This window comes from Nomascus leucogenys, chromosome 10 (genome assembly GCF_006542625.1).
Source record: "Nomascus leucogenys isolate Asia chromosome 10, Asia_NLE_v1, whole genome shotgun sequence".
NCBI classification, from domain to species: domain Eukaryota; kingdom Metazoa; phylum Chordata; class Mammalia; order Primates; family Hylobatidae; genus Nomascus; species Nomascus leucogenys.
This window is the reverse complement of record NC_044390.1, coordinates 8,944,756-8,959,585: the sequence shown is the minus strand read 5'-3', so window position 1 is coordinate 8,959,585 and position 14,830 is coordinate 8,944,756. Positions and strand designations below refer to the sequence as shown.

Below are 14,830 nucleotides of genomic sequence, written 5' to 3'. Positions count from 1 at the left end.
AAAAGTTCTGGTGATTTTTTTTTTAAGAAAAAATTGTTTAGTGAGTAGTTGTTTCAGAGACTAGTCAACACATCCTTTTTATAACGTCATCCTATGTTACCTTGGCATATTTTGCAGGATGTCCTGTTTTCTGTGTATGAAATAATTTTATTATGTTTCTACTAAATAAATTAATTTTAATATGCATTGAACGTATTTTCTAAAACATTTCTGGGTTTGTATGTAAGTTGTTAACTCATAGTAAATCATTTTGACTCTCAAAAGATTCTTTTAAAGGACTACTAATTCAGACTCCTAATGATTGATTAGTTAGTGATTTATTCAATAAATATTTTTAAGTACCTGCTATTGAAGAAAATAGATGAGGATTACATTCTAGTGGAGAATTATCTCATAAATAAATAAATAATTATAGCTTATGATAAATATTAAGAAATAAATAATGATAATGGTGAGGATGAAATGAGTTACATGTAAAGTCCTTAGAATGTTGCTGGCAGGTAGGAAGTAGGTCCTCAGTAAATATTAGCTATCATTGTTTATTTTTTTATTAATTCAACAACCATGTATTGAGTGTCTACTGTGGTTTCAAGTATAGTGGAATATAGAAATACTAAATTGCAGCCCTGGCTTTTTGAAGGCCCTTGGGTTAATGGGCAGAATTTGGCTACACAGGGAAAATAGAGAAAAACATTCCAAGTGAAGGATCAGAGCATGGTCATAGCTTAGAAGCCAGAGTAGGCAAAATTTGCCGGGGGTCAGTGATAAATAGAGCTTGACTAGGAATAGGCACGTGATATTGGGAAATTAACATAATACATCTCCTAGAGTAGATGTCATGGAGACTGTAGTATTTAAAGATGGAACCAGACTGTACAGTTGTGCCATTCAGATTTTCATTCATCCTGACATTTTAAATAAGATAATATATCCTATGCAGTATATGTGTCATAATTTGTCTAATATTTTATCGTTATTATTTTAGTTCTTTCAAAATTTTTTTTGCTATTATAACTATTGACATCATCCACATCTTCAGACATGCTTATTTTTTTTCTTTCTTTTATTTTCTGTGGATAAAATTCCAGGTGTAGGATTACGGAATTGAAGGACATAAACACTTTATTTCCCTTGACATATATTGCCAACTTGACTTCCAAAATGAGTATTCCTATTTTCAAGGTGACAACTTGCAAGTACCAGTTTTATCACAAGCTGTTATTATTTTGATATTATTATTTGTTTAAATTTTTTTTTTTGTTAATTCAGTTTTCATAAGATGGCTTGCCATTTTAACTTTGTTTCTTTGAGCCAACTTTTCTTTCATTGTGTGAATTATTTTTCACAGTCTTTGACCATTTATTTACTAGGGATTTTAATTTTTAAAATGAATGAGCTCATTATTTTTATAGATATTATTATTTTGCTTTTCATACTTGACAATCCATTGTTTTCCTTATTGCTTCAGCTTTAATTCTTTTTTATAGACCTTTTAAATATTTATATTTCAAAATCTTTTACTTAATATTTTATTTACAGCTCTGATGAACATTCCATTCTTTTTGCTAGTTTTTCTATGATGTTTTTATAAATAATTTTATTCTTTTATTCATTTGGGTTTTACCATTTCATTTTGAATACTTCTAATTATTATAAAGTTAATTATGCTGTTTCAATATGTATTTTTAAAAGCTCTGTTTTAACCTAAATAAAAATCTTAGGAAAAACTCTTACCTCTGTAAGAAAAGAGAAGCCAGGGCATGAAGTTCAAGTTTTGTTGAAGTTTTTTTGAGATGGAGTCTCACTCTGTCACCTAGGCTGGAGTGCAGTGGCATGATCTTGGCTCACTGCAACCTCTGCCTCCTGGGTTCAAGCAATTCTTCTGCCTCAGCCTCCCAAGTAGCTAGGACTACAGGCGCGTGCCACCATGCCTGGCTAATTTTTGTATTTTTAGTAGAGACGAGGTTTCACCATATTGGCCAGGCTGGTCTCGAATTCCTGACCTTGTGATCCACCCAGCCTCCCAAGGTGCTGGGATTACAGGCGTGAGCCACCTCGCCCAGCCCCTTGTTGGAATTTTTAACATATCAGTTGATCTATGGATTGAAAAGGTACACAAGCTTATGCGTAGGGAAGCTAGTGCTTGAGGGAAAGTAGTTCAAGGCAACTTTATCCCTGCTTTTGTTTTTCTGTCTTTCTGACTTTGCCCTAAGAAGAGAAATAAAAACAAGGGAATTATGAGAAAATCTTCCAGCTGGATAAGGATTCTAGAAAAGCCAACTAGAACTACGGTTCTTATTTACTGGCAAACTAAATGCAGAGAACAGGTCATTTGATGGAGAGAAGAATGAAGTGTGGCAAGAAGCATGTGCAGGAAGTGCAGTCATTTTGGGCCAGTACAAAGCAGAATGACTGGGAACCCACAGTAGGTTCTAAACGGTCACTAGCCTGTTAGCATAAAGCTGATCAATTCTTTTAGGGTTAATTACCACAAACCTTGTTATTTATACTACTGAATATGTTTCAAATTTTGGCTTGAAGACTTTCTGCATGAGAATATCCTGTGGTGCTTATTAAAAGTGTCCTAAACACTTATTAAAAGTGTCCAGACACACAAAATCTCTGGAAATTTGGTCTTGAATCTACAAAGCACCCCTGAGTGATTCTTAGGTAACCAAAGTTTGAATATCAGTTCCAAAGGCTATAATGAAGATACTATAAAGCATATGGAGATTTATGCTTGCTCAATAAGCAAACCATAATAAACAACCTTTTAATGCTGCCTTGGAAACACAAGCATATGAAGAAACAATAAAGTCTTTGATGTAATGGCAGCATGGTATCTCTAATGAAATCTGGAGTGACATCTCAAAAATTGAAAACCATAAAAGCAGTTATCTAATTGTTAGACCAACTGCTCTCTGTTTTAGCATTGATTAAGCATGCCTTACTTTTCTTTGCCTTCTAACAGGCTTTTTTTTTTTTTTTTCCTGAGACAGGGTCTCACTCTGTCACCCGGGCTGGAGTGCAGTGGCATGACCTTAGCTCGCTGCAGCCTCTACCTCCCTGGGCTCAGGTGATCCTCCCACCTCAGCCTCCCAAGTAGCTGGGACTACAAGCACATTCCAACATGCCTGGCCAATTTTGAAATTTTTTTTGTTGAAATGGGAGTCTCACTGTGTTGCCCAGGTGGTCTTGAACTCCTTGGGTCAAGCAATCCTCCTGCCTTGGCCTCCCAAAGTGTTGGTATTATAGGCATGAGCCACTGTGCCCACAATATAATAGCTTTAACAAATGGACTGAACTTTTTTTTTCTCAATTTCAGTTATCATGGCCACGTACTGTCACAGAGCGGCTACTGGATGAGATGTTTGATAGCACTGCATCCCGGTTTCTGGCTGTCTTGGAAGCTCTTTCTGATTCAAACAGGCGAATACTGCAAACTGGACCCCTTGTTACAGATGAAGTGGAGATTCATGATGTTGTCTCAGAATTGTTTATGGCAGGAAAAGAACTTTTGATAAGTAAATAAGATGTTAAGATATTGTTTTATGATAGAATGATACACATGAGTAACAAAAATTTTAGCATGGTAGTCCATACATAGGAAACTGATAAAATTTATATATATATATTTTTGGTTTGGTTGTTTGTTTGTTTTTGAGATAAGGTCTCTCTTTGTCACCCAGACTGGAGTGCAGTGGTGTGATCATGGCTCACATTGCAGCGTCAACTTCCTGGGCTCGAGTGATCCTCCCTTCTTAGCCTCACAAGTAGCTAGGACTACAGGTGCAGGCCACCACACCTGGCTAATTTTTGTATTTTTTTTAGAGACGGGGGTCTCACCGTGTTTCCCAGTCTGGTCTCGATCTCCTGGGCACAAGCAATCCACCCATCTCAGCCTCCTAAAGTGCTGGAATTACAGGTGTGAGCCACTGTGCCCAGCTGATATAATTTATATTGATCTTGACTTCAGCAACCTTGCTAAGGTCAATTGACATTTCAAATAATGTATTAGTAGATTTTGGGGGGACTTGTTTTGTATATACAATTATCTATGAATGACTTACTTCTGTCCAATCCTTAATCTTTTAATTTCTCTTTTCTTGCATTTCTTGATGGTTGCACTGGCTAGGATCTCCAATAACACATGGGAAGAAGTGGTGATAGCAGACTCCCAGGTCTCATTTTTTTCCTCAATTGGAAAGCTTTCAACATTTTGCCATTATTTGAGTTATCTACTGAATAATTTTTATAGATACCCTTTTGCAGATCACAGATGTTTCTTTTATTCCTGGTTTGCTAAGTGTTTTTTTTTTTAATCTTGAATAGTTTAATTTTAGCAAAAGCTTTCTCTGAATTTATTGAGATTTACTGAGTCGATCAAATGGCTTTCTCATTTATTTCCATTAATATGGTCGATTATATGGATTGCTTATTTCTGCTTCTCTGTTGATGGGAGAGACTTTTCTGTCTTGTAATGTTATTTTTGGGTTTTGCTCACAAGGTCATATTAGCCTCATAAAATGAGTTGAGAAGTATGCCCTCTTTCTCCATTATCTGTAAATGTTTGTGTCATATTGGTGTTATTTCTTCCTACATGTTTAGTTGAATTTTCTGGTGCAGCCATCTGTACCTGGAATTTTTTGTATGGGAATATTTTAAACGATGAATTCAATTTCCTTCATAGATAACAAAACTTTTCAGATTTTCTTTTCAGTATTGGTCAGTTTGCCTTCTCTCTTATTTCATCAATTTCACCAGAGGTCCACCAATTTCATTAGTCTTTGCAAAGAAACGATATTTGACCTTGTTGATCTTCCCTATTGTATGTCCGTTTTCCATGTTATTGATTTTTGCTCTTCATTACTTCCTTTATTATACTTTCTTGGGTTTGCTTTACTGATTTAAAAAACTTACTGACTTGGAAGCTTAGATCATTGATTTTTAGGATTTGTTATTATTTACATTAAATGCATATTAAGACATTTATTCTAAATTCAGCTTTAGCTATGTATCTGAAGTTTTGATATATCGTATCTTTATTACTATTGGAGTAAGAATATTTTCTAATACTCAATGTGATTTATTCTTTGATATATGGGTTCTGAACCAAAATATGGGAGATTTTCTAATTATCTTTTGGTTACTGATTTCTATGTTAATTATACTATGGTCAGAGAGCACATTATGTATTATTTGGAACTGTGAACATTTGTTAAGATAGGCTTTATGGCCTAGCAAATGACCAGCTTTGGTAAATAGTCTGTGTGTACTTGAAAGACTATGTATTTTTTGTTGTTGTTGGATGCATTGCTTTATATATATATTGATTAAGTTAAGCTAGTAAATCATGTGGTTAGATCTTCTCTATCCCTACTGATAGTTTTTGTCTTTTTATTTTATGAATTACTCAGAGAGATATGTTAAACATCTGCTATGCATTTCTGTTGGTGTGGAATTGCAAGAGCATAGGATATTCCTATGTTGCTTCATTGGATACTGTTTTACAAAGTGGTTTTTTTTTAGTTTGCACACCCATCAGCATTTTATCAGGGTTCCATTACTCCAAATTCTCTCTGACACTTAGTATTATCTGTCTTTCTCATTTTGTCCATTTTGGTGTGAATTCAGTGGTGTTGCAGTATAGACTTAAATTTCTCTGATGACTAATAAAGTTAAACATCTTTTCATACACTTTTTTCACTGTTGGATATCCTATTTTGTAAGGTGCCTATTTTAACCTTTTGCCCTTTTTTCTGTCGATTCATAGGAATTCTTTATATATTCTGGATATATATATATCCGGATATATATATATATATACACACACACATGTATTATTGAATACATGTATTGCAAATATCATTTCGTACTTGATGGCTTGCCTTTTCATTCTCTTAATGATATCCACTGGGAAACAGAAATTCTTAATTTTAATGTCCAATTTATCAATATATCCTATATAGTTGATCCTTTGTGTGTCATGGTTAAGAAGTCTCAGCTACCCCAATGTCGTAAATATATTCTCGTATGTTTTCTTCCATAAGTTTTATTGTTTCTTCCATAACTTTATGAGGTCTATAATTAGAAATTAGATCTTTTTTGTTTATACGAAGTAGAGATCAAGATTTATGTACTTCTATATGTATATTCAGTTGACACAGCACCATTTATTGAAGATAACTTCCTTTCGTTGGCTGCAGTATCCCTTAGTCATAAATTAGATGGCCGTATGTGTGTTGTCTGTTTTTTCACTCAGCATAATTCTCTTGAGATGTATCCAGGTTGTGTGTATTAATAGTTCACTTGGCGGGGCACCGTGGCTCATGCCTGTAACCCCAGCTCTTTGGGAGGCCAAGACAAGCTGATCCCTTGAGCCCAGGAGTTCAAGACCAGCCTGGCTAACATGGCAAAACTCTGTCTCTACTAAAAAGACAACAATTAGCCAGGCGTCATGGCATGTGCCTGTAGTCCCAGCTACTTGGGAGGCTGAGGCAAGAGAATCATTTGAATCCAGGAGTCAGAGGTTGCAGTGAATGGAGATCACACCACCACCACTGCACTCCAGCCTGGGCGACAGAACAAGACTCTGTCTCAAAAAAAGAAATAAATTTTCACTTGTTTCTGCTGAGTATTGTTTTATGGTATGGATACACCACAGTTTGTTTAACCACTTACCCTTTGAAGGACGTTTGAATTATTTCCAGTTTTTGCCTACTAGAAATAAAGCTGCTATGAACAGTTGAGTACAAGTTTTTCTGCGAAAGTAAGTTTTCATTTCTCTGGAATAAAATGCTCAACAGTGCAATTGCTGGATCTGATATATGATAAGTTCGTATTTAGTTTTGTGAGAAACTATCATACTATTCTCCAGGGTGACTCTACTATATTTCCACCAACAATGTGTGAATGATCCAGTTTCTGGTCATCCTTGACAGAATTTGGTGTATCATTACTTTTTTATTTTAGCCATTCTGATAGGTATGTGGTAATATCCCACTGTGACTTTGATTTGCATTTCCCTAGTGGCTAAAGATGTTAAACAGTTTTTCATGTGTTTATTTGCCATCTGTATACTCTCTTTTTCTCTAGTGTCTTTTGTTCACTTTCTGATTGGATTGTTAATTATTTCTCTTGAGTTTTGAGAGCTGTTTTTATGTTCTGAATACAAGTCCTGGTCATTGCTTTTTAAGACAGAAAATACCTTTATTAAGATTTTTTTCTCATCATTACTTCCCATTTTTCTTTGCTTCTTTCTAAATTCATTTCTTTTTGCTGAAATACAAACTAAGAATTTTGAAGTAGTTTGGCTGGATATAATAGTTTATTTACAAGTTTCTTTAAGATTTTGATGTTCTTTATAATCTTGTATATATAGTGTTTCTGTTGAGAAGTCTAATGTCAGTTTAAATCTTGTTGTTTTATAGATATATCTTTTAGAATTTTCTCTTTCTTATGACATTCTTACATTTTATTCTACTGGATCTAGGGGTGGGTTTGGTAATGCAGCAGATATTTTGAGGTCTTATATCTTTCTTTCATTTTTTCATGTTACTTTTAAATTTCTTTACTTATATTCATTATTTAAAAAAAGTCCTTCAAGGCATTGAAGATGCCATTAGACAGATGTTAACAGGATAGATGTTCATCCTCCATGTCTTATTTATTTTATTCTTTTCATGTCTTTATTCTGTTGCATTCTGGGAAGCTTCCTCTATCTGATTTTTCAGGTCACGAATTTGATCTTTGATTCTCTCTGTTCTACTGTTCTGTTTACCTAATTTAATTATTTGTTTCAACAATGATATACTTTTTGTTATTTTTGTTGTTTGTTTGTTTGTTTGAGACAGAGTCTCACTCTGTTGCCTGGGCTGGAGTGCTGTGGCACGATCTCAGCTCACTGCAGCCTGTGCCTCCCAGGTTAAAATGATTCTCCTGCCTCAGCCTCCCGAGTAGTTGGGTCTACAGGTGTGCACCACCACGCTGGGCCAATTTTTTGTATTTTTAGTAGAGATGGGGATCCACCATGTTGGCCAGGCTGGTCTCAAACTCCTGACCTCAGGTGATCTGCCTGCCTTGGCCTCCCAAGGTGCTAGGATTACAGGCGTGAGCCATCACACCCAGCCATCAATGATGATATACTTTATACCTTGAATCCACTTGGTTCTTTTTTCACAGCAGTTGTTCTTGCCTCATGTTTCAAATATCCTCTTTTATTTTTCTGAGAGAACACTTTCCCTTAAATTCTTGTTTGTGCTTTTCCATTTTCCTGCTTCTTGTGGTAAAGGATGCTTCATTTGTGGTTTTTCTTTCAGGGTGTTTTTGCTTTTAATTTTCTTTTCCCATGAGCTTTCCTTCTTGGAACAATTAGTTGACTTGGCCTCAGTGTCCACCTGAGAGGAGGGAGAAAAGCCTAGAGTTAGCTCCTATGCCTTTAGGTGAGTTTAGTGTGTGTGTGTGTGTGTGCACATGTGGGTACACATGTGTGTGCGGATGCCCATCTGAATGCAGGGAACTTCTGGTGCCATGGTTTGGGCTCTTCTCTTCCCAAGAAAAATACAAGTTTTAGATAAGAATTTCCTTGACTTTCTTCACCCAAACCCCCAAATTTACCCTCATGCTTATCGATCCTTTTCCACTATCTCTCATTTAAATGGAGGGGAGGGGATGTTTCTCTTTGTGTCTTTAAGCCTGATCCCTCCAAGTGTCCAAGTGGTCCCATTATACCGTGTCCTTTTTCTTTTTTGAGACAGGGTCTCACTCTGTCACCCAGGCTGGAGTGCAATGGTGCGATCATTCTTCACTGTAACCTGGACCTCCTGGGCCCTAGTGATCCTTCTACCTCAGCCTCCTGAGTAGCTGTGAATACAGGCATGTGCCACCATACCTGGCTAATTTTTGTATTTTTTGTAGAGTTGGGGTTACTCCATGTTGCCCAGGCTGGTCTCGAACTCCTGGGCTCAAGGGATCCACCTGCCTTGGCCTCCCAAAGTGCTGGGATTACAGACATAAGCCACTGTGCCTGGGCCTCCGTGTTTTCTTTCGGCTTCCTCCCTATAGGTCTTCTTCTTGGTACAGCCAGATTTATTGAAGGTATTGTCTGTTTTCATTGTTCCTAAGTATTTTCTTTCTACTTATACAGTAGGCAGACCCTAGCACTCTACTAAGAATGTCATGGACAACCTTATTGCTCAATCCAGGGGTCACTTTCAGTTACTTTCGGTTACTTTTCTTTTCTTTTCTTTTTTTTTTTAAGAGTCAGGGTCTTGCTATATTTCTCAGGCTGGACTCGAACTCCTGAGCTCAAGTTATCCTCCTGCTTCAGCCTTCTGAGTAACAGAGACTATAGGTGCATGCCAATAAGCCTGGCTAGTCCTTTTCTTCTTTACTTTCTGTATGTATGTGTTACTGTTGAGTACTCCTTTCTTTCTAAACACTCACCTTTGCAGCCTTTATTCCCTCTGCTCTTCTCTTAAATATTGGTGTTTCTTATTATTCTGTGCAAGACAACATGATCCGTGGCTGAATCTACTATTTACTGCGGATGTATAATGATGACTCTAAAAGCTCTATCCCCGTTTCAGATCTCTTTCCCAAGTTTCCAACCTATATCTAGAAACTCTTGCTCATTCTATGTTTGAGATTCCATTCTCTTTCCCCTGAGTATCCTTCCCTAACTGCCCTCCTTCCCCACATCTGTGTTGGATGCCCTTCCTATTTGTCCCCAAAGCACCACCCTGTATTTGCCCACTAAGATTTCTTGTTTCCCCCACTAGAACGTAAATCTTATGAAAGCAGGGATTGTGTTTTCCTGATGCCTGAAAGCGTCTATAGTGAATATTTAATAAATATTTATTTGCATGAATGATATTAAAAACTCTCTTCTTCCTTTCCTAGTGTCAAATATTGGTGCAGATGGAATGCTTGATTTTCCAAAAACATCTCTTCTGGAACTTATTATAGGAAAAAAAGATGTTATTTCTGTGGATGCTGCTGTGAAATTTATAAAATTAGCTTTTACCTATGAGGAGTGGAGTTTATTTGAATCTTCTGCTGCACATCTTATTTATTTTCTCCAGGTAATATATGCAAAATTATCCTCCTGGTTTTGTTTTGTTAAAATGACATGAAATTACTAATTAACGTGTGGGATATACTTCTCCAAGAGGCAGGATGATCCAGAGTCAAAGAAAGCAGAGAAGGATTTAACTCTTCTGATTGCAATGGAACCACTAATCAACGTAAAGAGAAACAAAGGTTTGATCTTTCCTTTGGAAAACTATAAAGAAGGACAGTCAGCTCAAATTTATTTAAAAAAAATTGCTGTTCATGGTAAGTATTTGTTTGTTCAAAAAATTTAGTTTGACGAAATATGCTCTTTTATAGATATGGTGAGAGAAAGAAAGTTGAAGGCGGAGGGAGCAAGAGGTACAAAGGCCCTGAGACAAGAGTGTGTTTGGTGATTGCAGGAATGGCATGGGGGCATGTGTGACCGAGTGTGGTAGGTGACAAGGATAGAGAAGTAGCTAGGCGCTAGATGATGTAGTTCCTGGGCTTTGTAAGGATGCTAGATTATATTCTGAGTGACAGTTTTGAGTAGGGGAATGAGGTTCTATTTACCTTCTGGCTTAGTTGGATAAGAGGGAGGCCCGTAAGGCAGTGAATCAGAGGACAAAGTCATCAGTTCATGTTAGGAAGGGAAGGTTTGGTAATCTCCTGTCTCTTTCCAGCCTGCAGTGTTTGCCATTCTAGGACTTTTCAAATCCTAAAAGTTATTGTGTGTATAATTGAAAACCTGCAGTGTCTGCTTTTTACACGAAAGAGAACTATTTAATTCCAGGTTTTTAATGTTTTGCCATGTTCTTAAGGCATTGCATGGCTTATCAGTTGCAGTAAGTAATTTGTACCAAGTAATGATATATATGTCTTCTAGTGATTTCTGAATCAATATTTTTATTATTTTTCTTTCAACTACCATATTTTATATGCATTTTAATATTATAAGCCTCTTCAGTTTCTTTTTGGACATAGCATACAAATGTTGGATTTATGATAACGGTCTATTTTAATTGAATTAGAGCCACTAAGATTAGTTTTCTTTTCTGTGTGTGTGTGTGTGGTTTTTTTTTTTTGAGACAGAGTCTCACTCTGTTGCCCAGGCTGAACTGCAGTGGCATGATCTTGGCTCAATGTAACTTCTGCCTCCTGGGTTCTCCTGCCTCAGCCTCCCGAGTAGCTGGGATTACAGTGGCTTGCCACCATGCCCAGCTAATTTTTATATTTTTAGTAGAGACAGGGTTTCACCATGTTGGCCAGGCTGGTTTCAAACTCCTGACCTCAAGTGATCTGTCTGCCTCAGCCTCCCAAAGTGCTGGGATTACAGGCATAAGCCACTGCGCCCAGCCAAGATTAGTTTTCATATAGAAGTATTTAATTTGTCTTATTGACATGGTATTTGCCCGCCTATCATTTGTGTCATTTTTATAGCATATTTGTGTTTCTGTGCCTTTTCTATTTGAAATTTTGTAAGTGATTTTTTTTGTTTCATTTTCCTCTGCTTTATGAATTTAGATACTTGTTTGAAGACTTGTGGATATTCAGAGGATATTTTCTATTTGGCAGCAACCTTGTATGTCTGTGTCTGCACTGCTCCCCAGGTGAAATAGCTATTTTAAATAATTTTTATTAGTGTGGAAGGAGGTTTCTGTGCCTAACTTAAGGCCGGATTTAAAATATCACAGGAATTATGCCTTGCTAAAATTTTGTTTTGTTTAATCATTAGAATATAGGATTAAGTTAGATTCTGACTTGTAGTTTTAAGTTTCTTTTTATTATTGTTGTCATTTTGAGTGTCTGTTCCTTTTTGGGAAATTCTCAGGCTATGTTTCTAATAATGAAGGAAATGAGGCAGTGGTTTTTAAGAAGAGTTAATATGTTTAATGAAATACTGCTTTCAGTCCATGAGTACAAAGCCTTGTTATTATTGGAAGTCACTTTGCACACAATGGCCAGTATTTTAAAAATGACCTATAAGAGAGTACGAGTGTTCAGGTAAAACTATTATAATATAGCAATGGTTATTAAATAAATTTCAGGGATCCTCAGAAACCTAACTTTGTTTTGTTTTTTAAATTAATTTATTTGTTTTTAATTTTTATTTTATTTTAAGTTCCGGGGTACACGTGCAGGACATGCAGGTTCGTTACATAAGTAAACATGTGCCGTGGTGGTTTGCTGCACCTCCTGCTTATAAGTGAGAATGTGGTGTTTGGTTTTCTGTTCCTGTGTTAGTTTGCTGAGGATAATGGAGAAGCCCAACTTTAAGTAGTAGCTTCCTAATCTGTTTTAGTTACTTTTGTGTATAACACTGGGATTCTGATGAAATTTCATTTGAAAATTTGGTTATATTGTCATTTTTAAAAAGTATGTACACTACAATTATAAAGCACTGTATTAACTTTGCCCAGGTAAGTGAAACACACTTGAGAAGTTCTGCTTTATAGTATTTTTCATTTCTTCTGGGTTTGTCAGAATAAGTTATAACCTGTGACAGGTATTTAATTTTTGAAAGAAAGGTGTTTGGCAGTAAATAAATTATTACAGTGGGAGAGCTAACCAGAAAATAGCGATCAAGGCTTAAAAAGGTAGGGAACTTTCCTTTATCTGTTTTTCTTTGTCTTTTCCTTTTTCTTTTTCTTTTTTTTTTTTTTTGAGACAGAGTCTCACTCTGTCACCCAAGCTGGAGTGCAGTGGTGCGATCTCAGCTCACTCCAACCTCTGCCTCCCAGTTTCAAGTGATTCTCCTGCCTCTCAGCCTTCCAAGTAGCTGGGATTACAGGCGTGTGCCACCATGTTCGGCTAGTTTTTGTATTTTTAGTAGAGACGGGTTTCCCCATGTTGGACAGGCTGGTCTCGAAATCCTGACCTCAGGTGATCCACCCACCTCAGCCTCCCAACTTGCTGGGATTACAGGTGTGTGAGCCACTGTGCCTGGCCTTCATTTATCTGTTTTGCTAAAATGATATATGTCTTAGTTCAATTCAATTCAATTCAATTTAATTCAATTCAATAAACATTTATTGATATCTGTCGTATTCCCAAACATTGCAGGAAGGTGCTACATATGCAAATTAGGTCTTAGAGCAGCCTCAGAGAGCTCCAGGTTTGGTATATTTTAATCATAAACTCATTATTTTTCTAGTTTAGCTATAATGAATAATAATTTTCTTTTGCAAAGAGGCAAGTAGCTTGGATGAGAGAAAACATACTCATTCTGGCTCATCAATTGACACTCAGTGTGAGGTTCTGTTCAGCTTTTCCCTTTCTTTCTTGTCTCTACACTTTCCCAACTCCCCATTGCTTCTCTAGTTACTAGTTCATCTCCCCCTGCTCCAATTCCTTATTATTATTATTTTTGAGACAGAGTCTTGCTCTGTCGCCAAGCTGGGGTACAGTGGTGTAATTTTGGCTCACCACAACCTCTGCCTCCCGGGTTCAAGCGATTCTTGTGCCTCAGCCTCCCAAGTAGCTGGCACTACAGGTACACGACACTATGCCCAGCTACTTTTTATATTTTTAGTAGAGATAGGGTTTCGCCATGTTTGCCAGGCTGGTCTTGAACTCCTGACCTCAGGTGATCCACCTGCCTTGGCCTCCCAAAGTGCTGGTATTATAGGTCTGAACCACTGCACCTGTCCAATTCCTTATTATTTTAATGCAAGAATTTTAAAAAGAGAAAACTATATGTAAATTTCATAGTCGGGTGGGAGTAATTGGTTTGCAGACTAGCCTAAAAATGTTTGGGAATTTTCTTTTTAGAGAGGCAGAAGAGCATAGAGCATTCATTAAAAGTGATGGATCTAGGTGGGTCACGGTGGCTCACACTGTAATCCCAGCACTTTGGGATGGCACGGTGGGTGGATCACTTGAGGCCAGGAGTTTGAGACCAGCCTGGCCAACATGGTGAAACCTCCTATCTACTAAAAATACAAAAATGAGCTGGGTGTGGTGGTGTGCACCTGTATTCCTAGATACTTGGGAAGCTGAGGCATGAGAATCGCTTGAACCTGCTGGGATGTGGAGGTGAGATTGCGAGCCGAGATCTTGCCACTGCACTCCAGCCTGAGTGACAGAGTGAGTCCCTGTTTCAAGAAAAAAAAAAAAAAGAGTGAGGACTCTGGAGCTAGACTGCTTAGGTTTGAATCCCTCCCATCTGCCACTCTTTAGTCATTTCATGTTGCGGAAAATCACTTAATCTCCTTGTGTTTCAGTTTGCTCCTCTGTAAAATGGGGAGGATCATACTAGGACTCCTCTCATAGGCTCATTATGAAGATTCAACATGTTAGTATTTGTAAAGCTCTTAGAGTGTTTCTCAGCACACAGTAAATGTTATATACATGTATTTTATTATTCCTACTCATTTACCTTCTCACTTTTGTTTTTAGGATGTTCAACCTGATAAAGAAATTGTTGTGGACACAATAATGTTCCTATGGCAGAAATGCAAATTAGGAATTCAGCGGCTCAATATATCCAGAAATGACTATGCAAAATTCACCCAGAAAATCCGTACTAACAAAGTATTCCTTTTGCATTCCCTTTCACATGGTTTTTTTTGCTATTACTTATTCAAGTTGCCATACACATTTCAAATCTAATTTTTTCCTATTTCTCACCTAGTTAATGACTTTCATTTGCATATATATACATATATAAAGAAGATATTCTTTCTAGTGCTGAGTGACCCTTTCTTTTAATGTGTGTTCCCTGCACTCCTTTTCTAATTTTGTTTGTTGTGAGGAGCGAAGAGGTGTTTCAGGCCTTTTT

The 14,830-nt window shown here is 36.9% G+C and overlaps 1 protein-coding gene across 1 annotated transcript in view; it reads left to right on the top strand.

The window, feature by feature from the left end:
- CFAP54 (cilia and flagella associated protein 54) overlaps positions 1 to 14,830 on the top strand; it is a 382,051-nt gene that overhangs the window by 34,433 nt on the left and 332,788 nt on the right. The window contains exons 9-13 of the mRNA XM_030819793.1: positions 3,326 to 3,524; positions 9,901 to 10,082; positions 10,170 to 10,335; positions 11,575 to 11,660; positions 14,449 to 14,583. Of these exons, the coding sequence (XP_030675653.1) occupies positions 3,326 to 3,524; positions 9,901 to 10,082; positions 10,170 to 10,335; positions 11,575 to 11,660; positions 14,449 to 14,583 (768 nt within the window). The remainder of the gene's footprint in view (positions 1 to 3,325; positions 3,525 to 9,900; positions 10,083 to 10,169; positions 10,336 to 11,574; positions 11,661 to 14,448; positions 14,584 to 14,830) is intronic.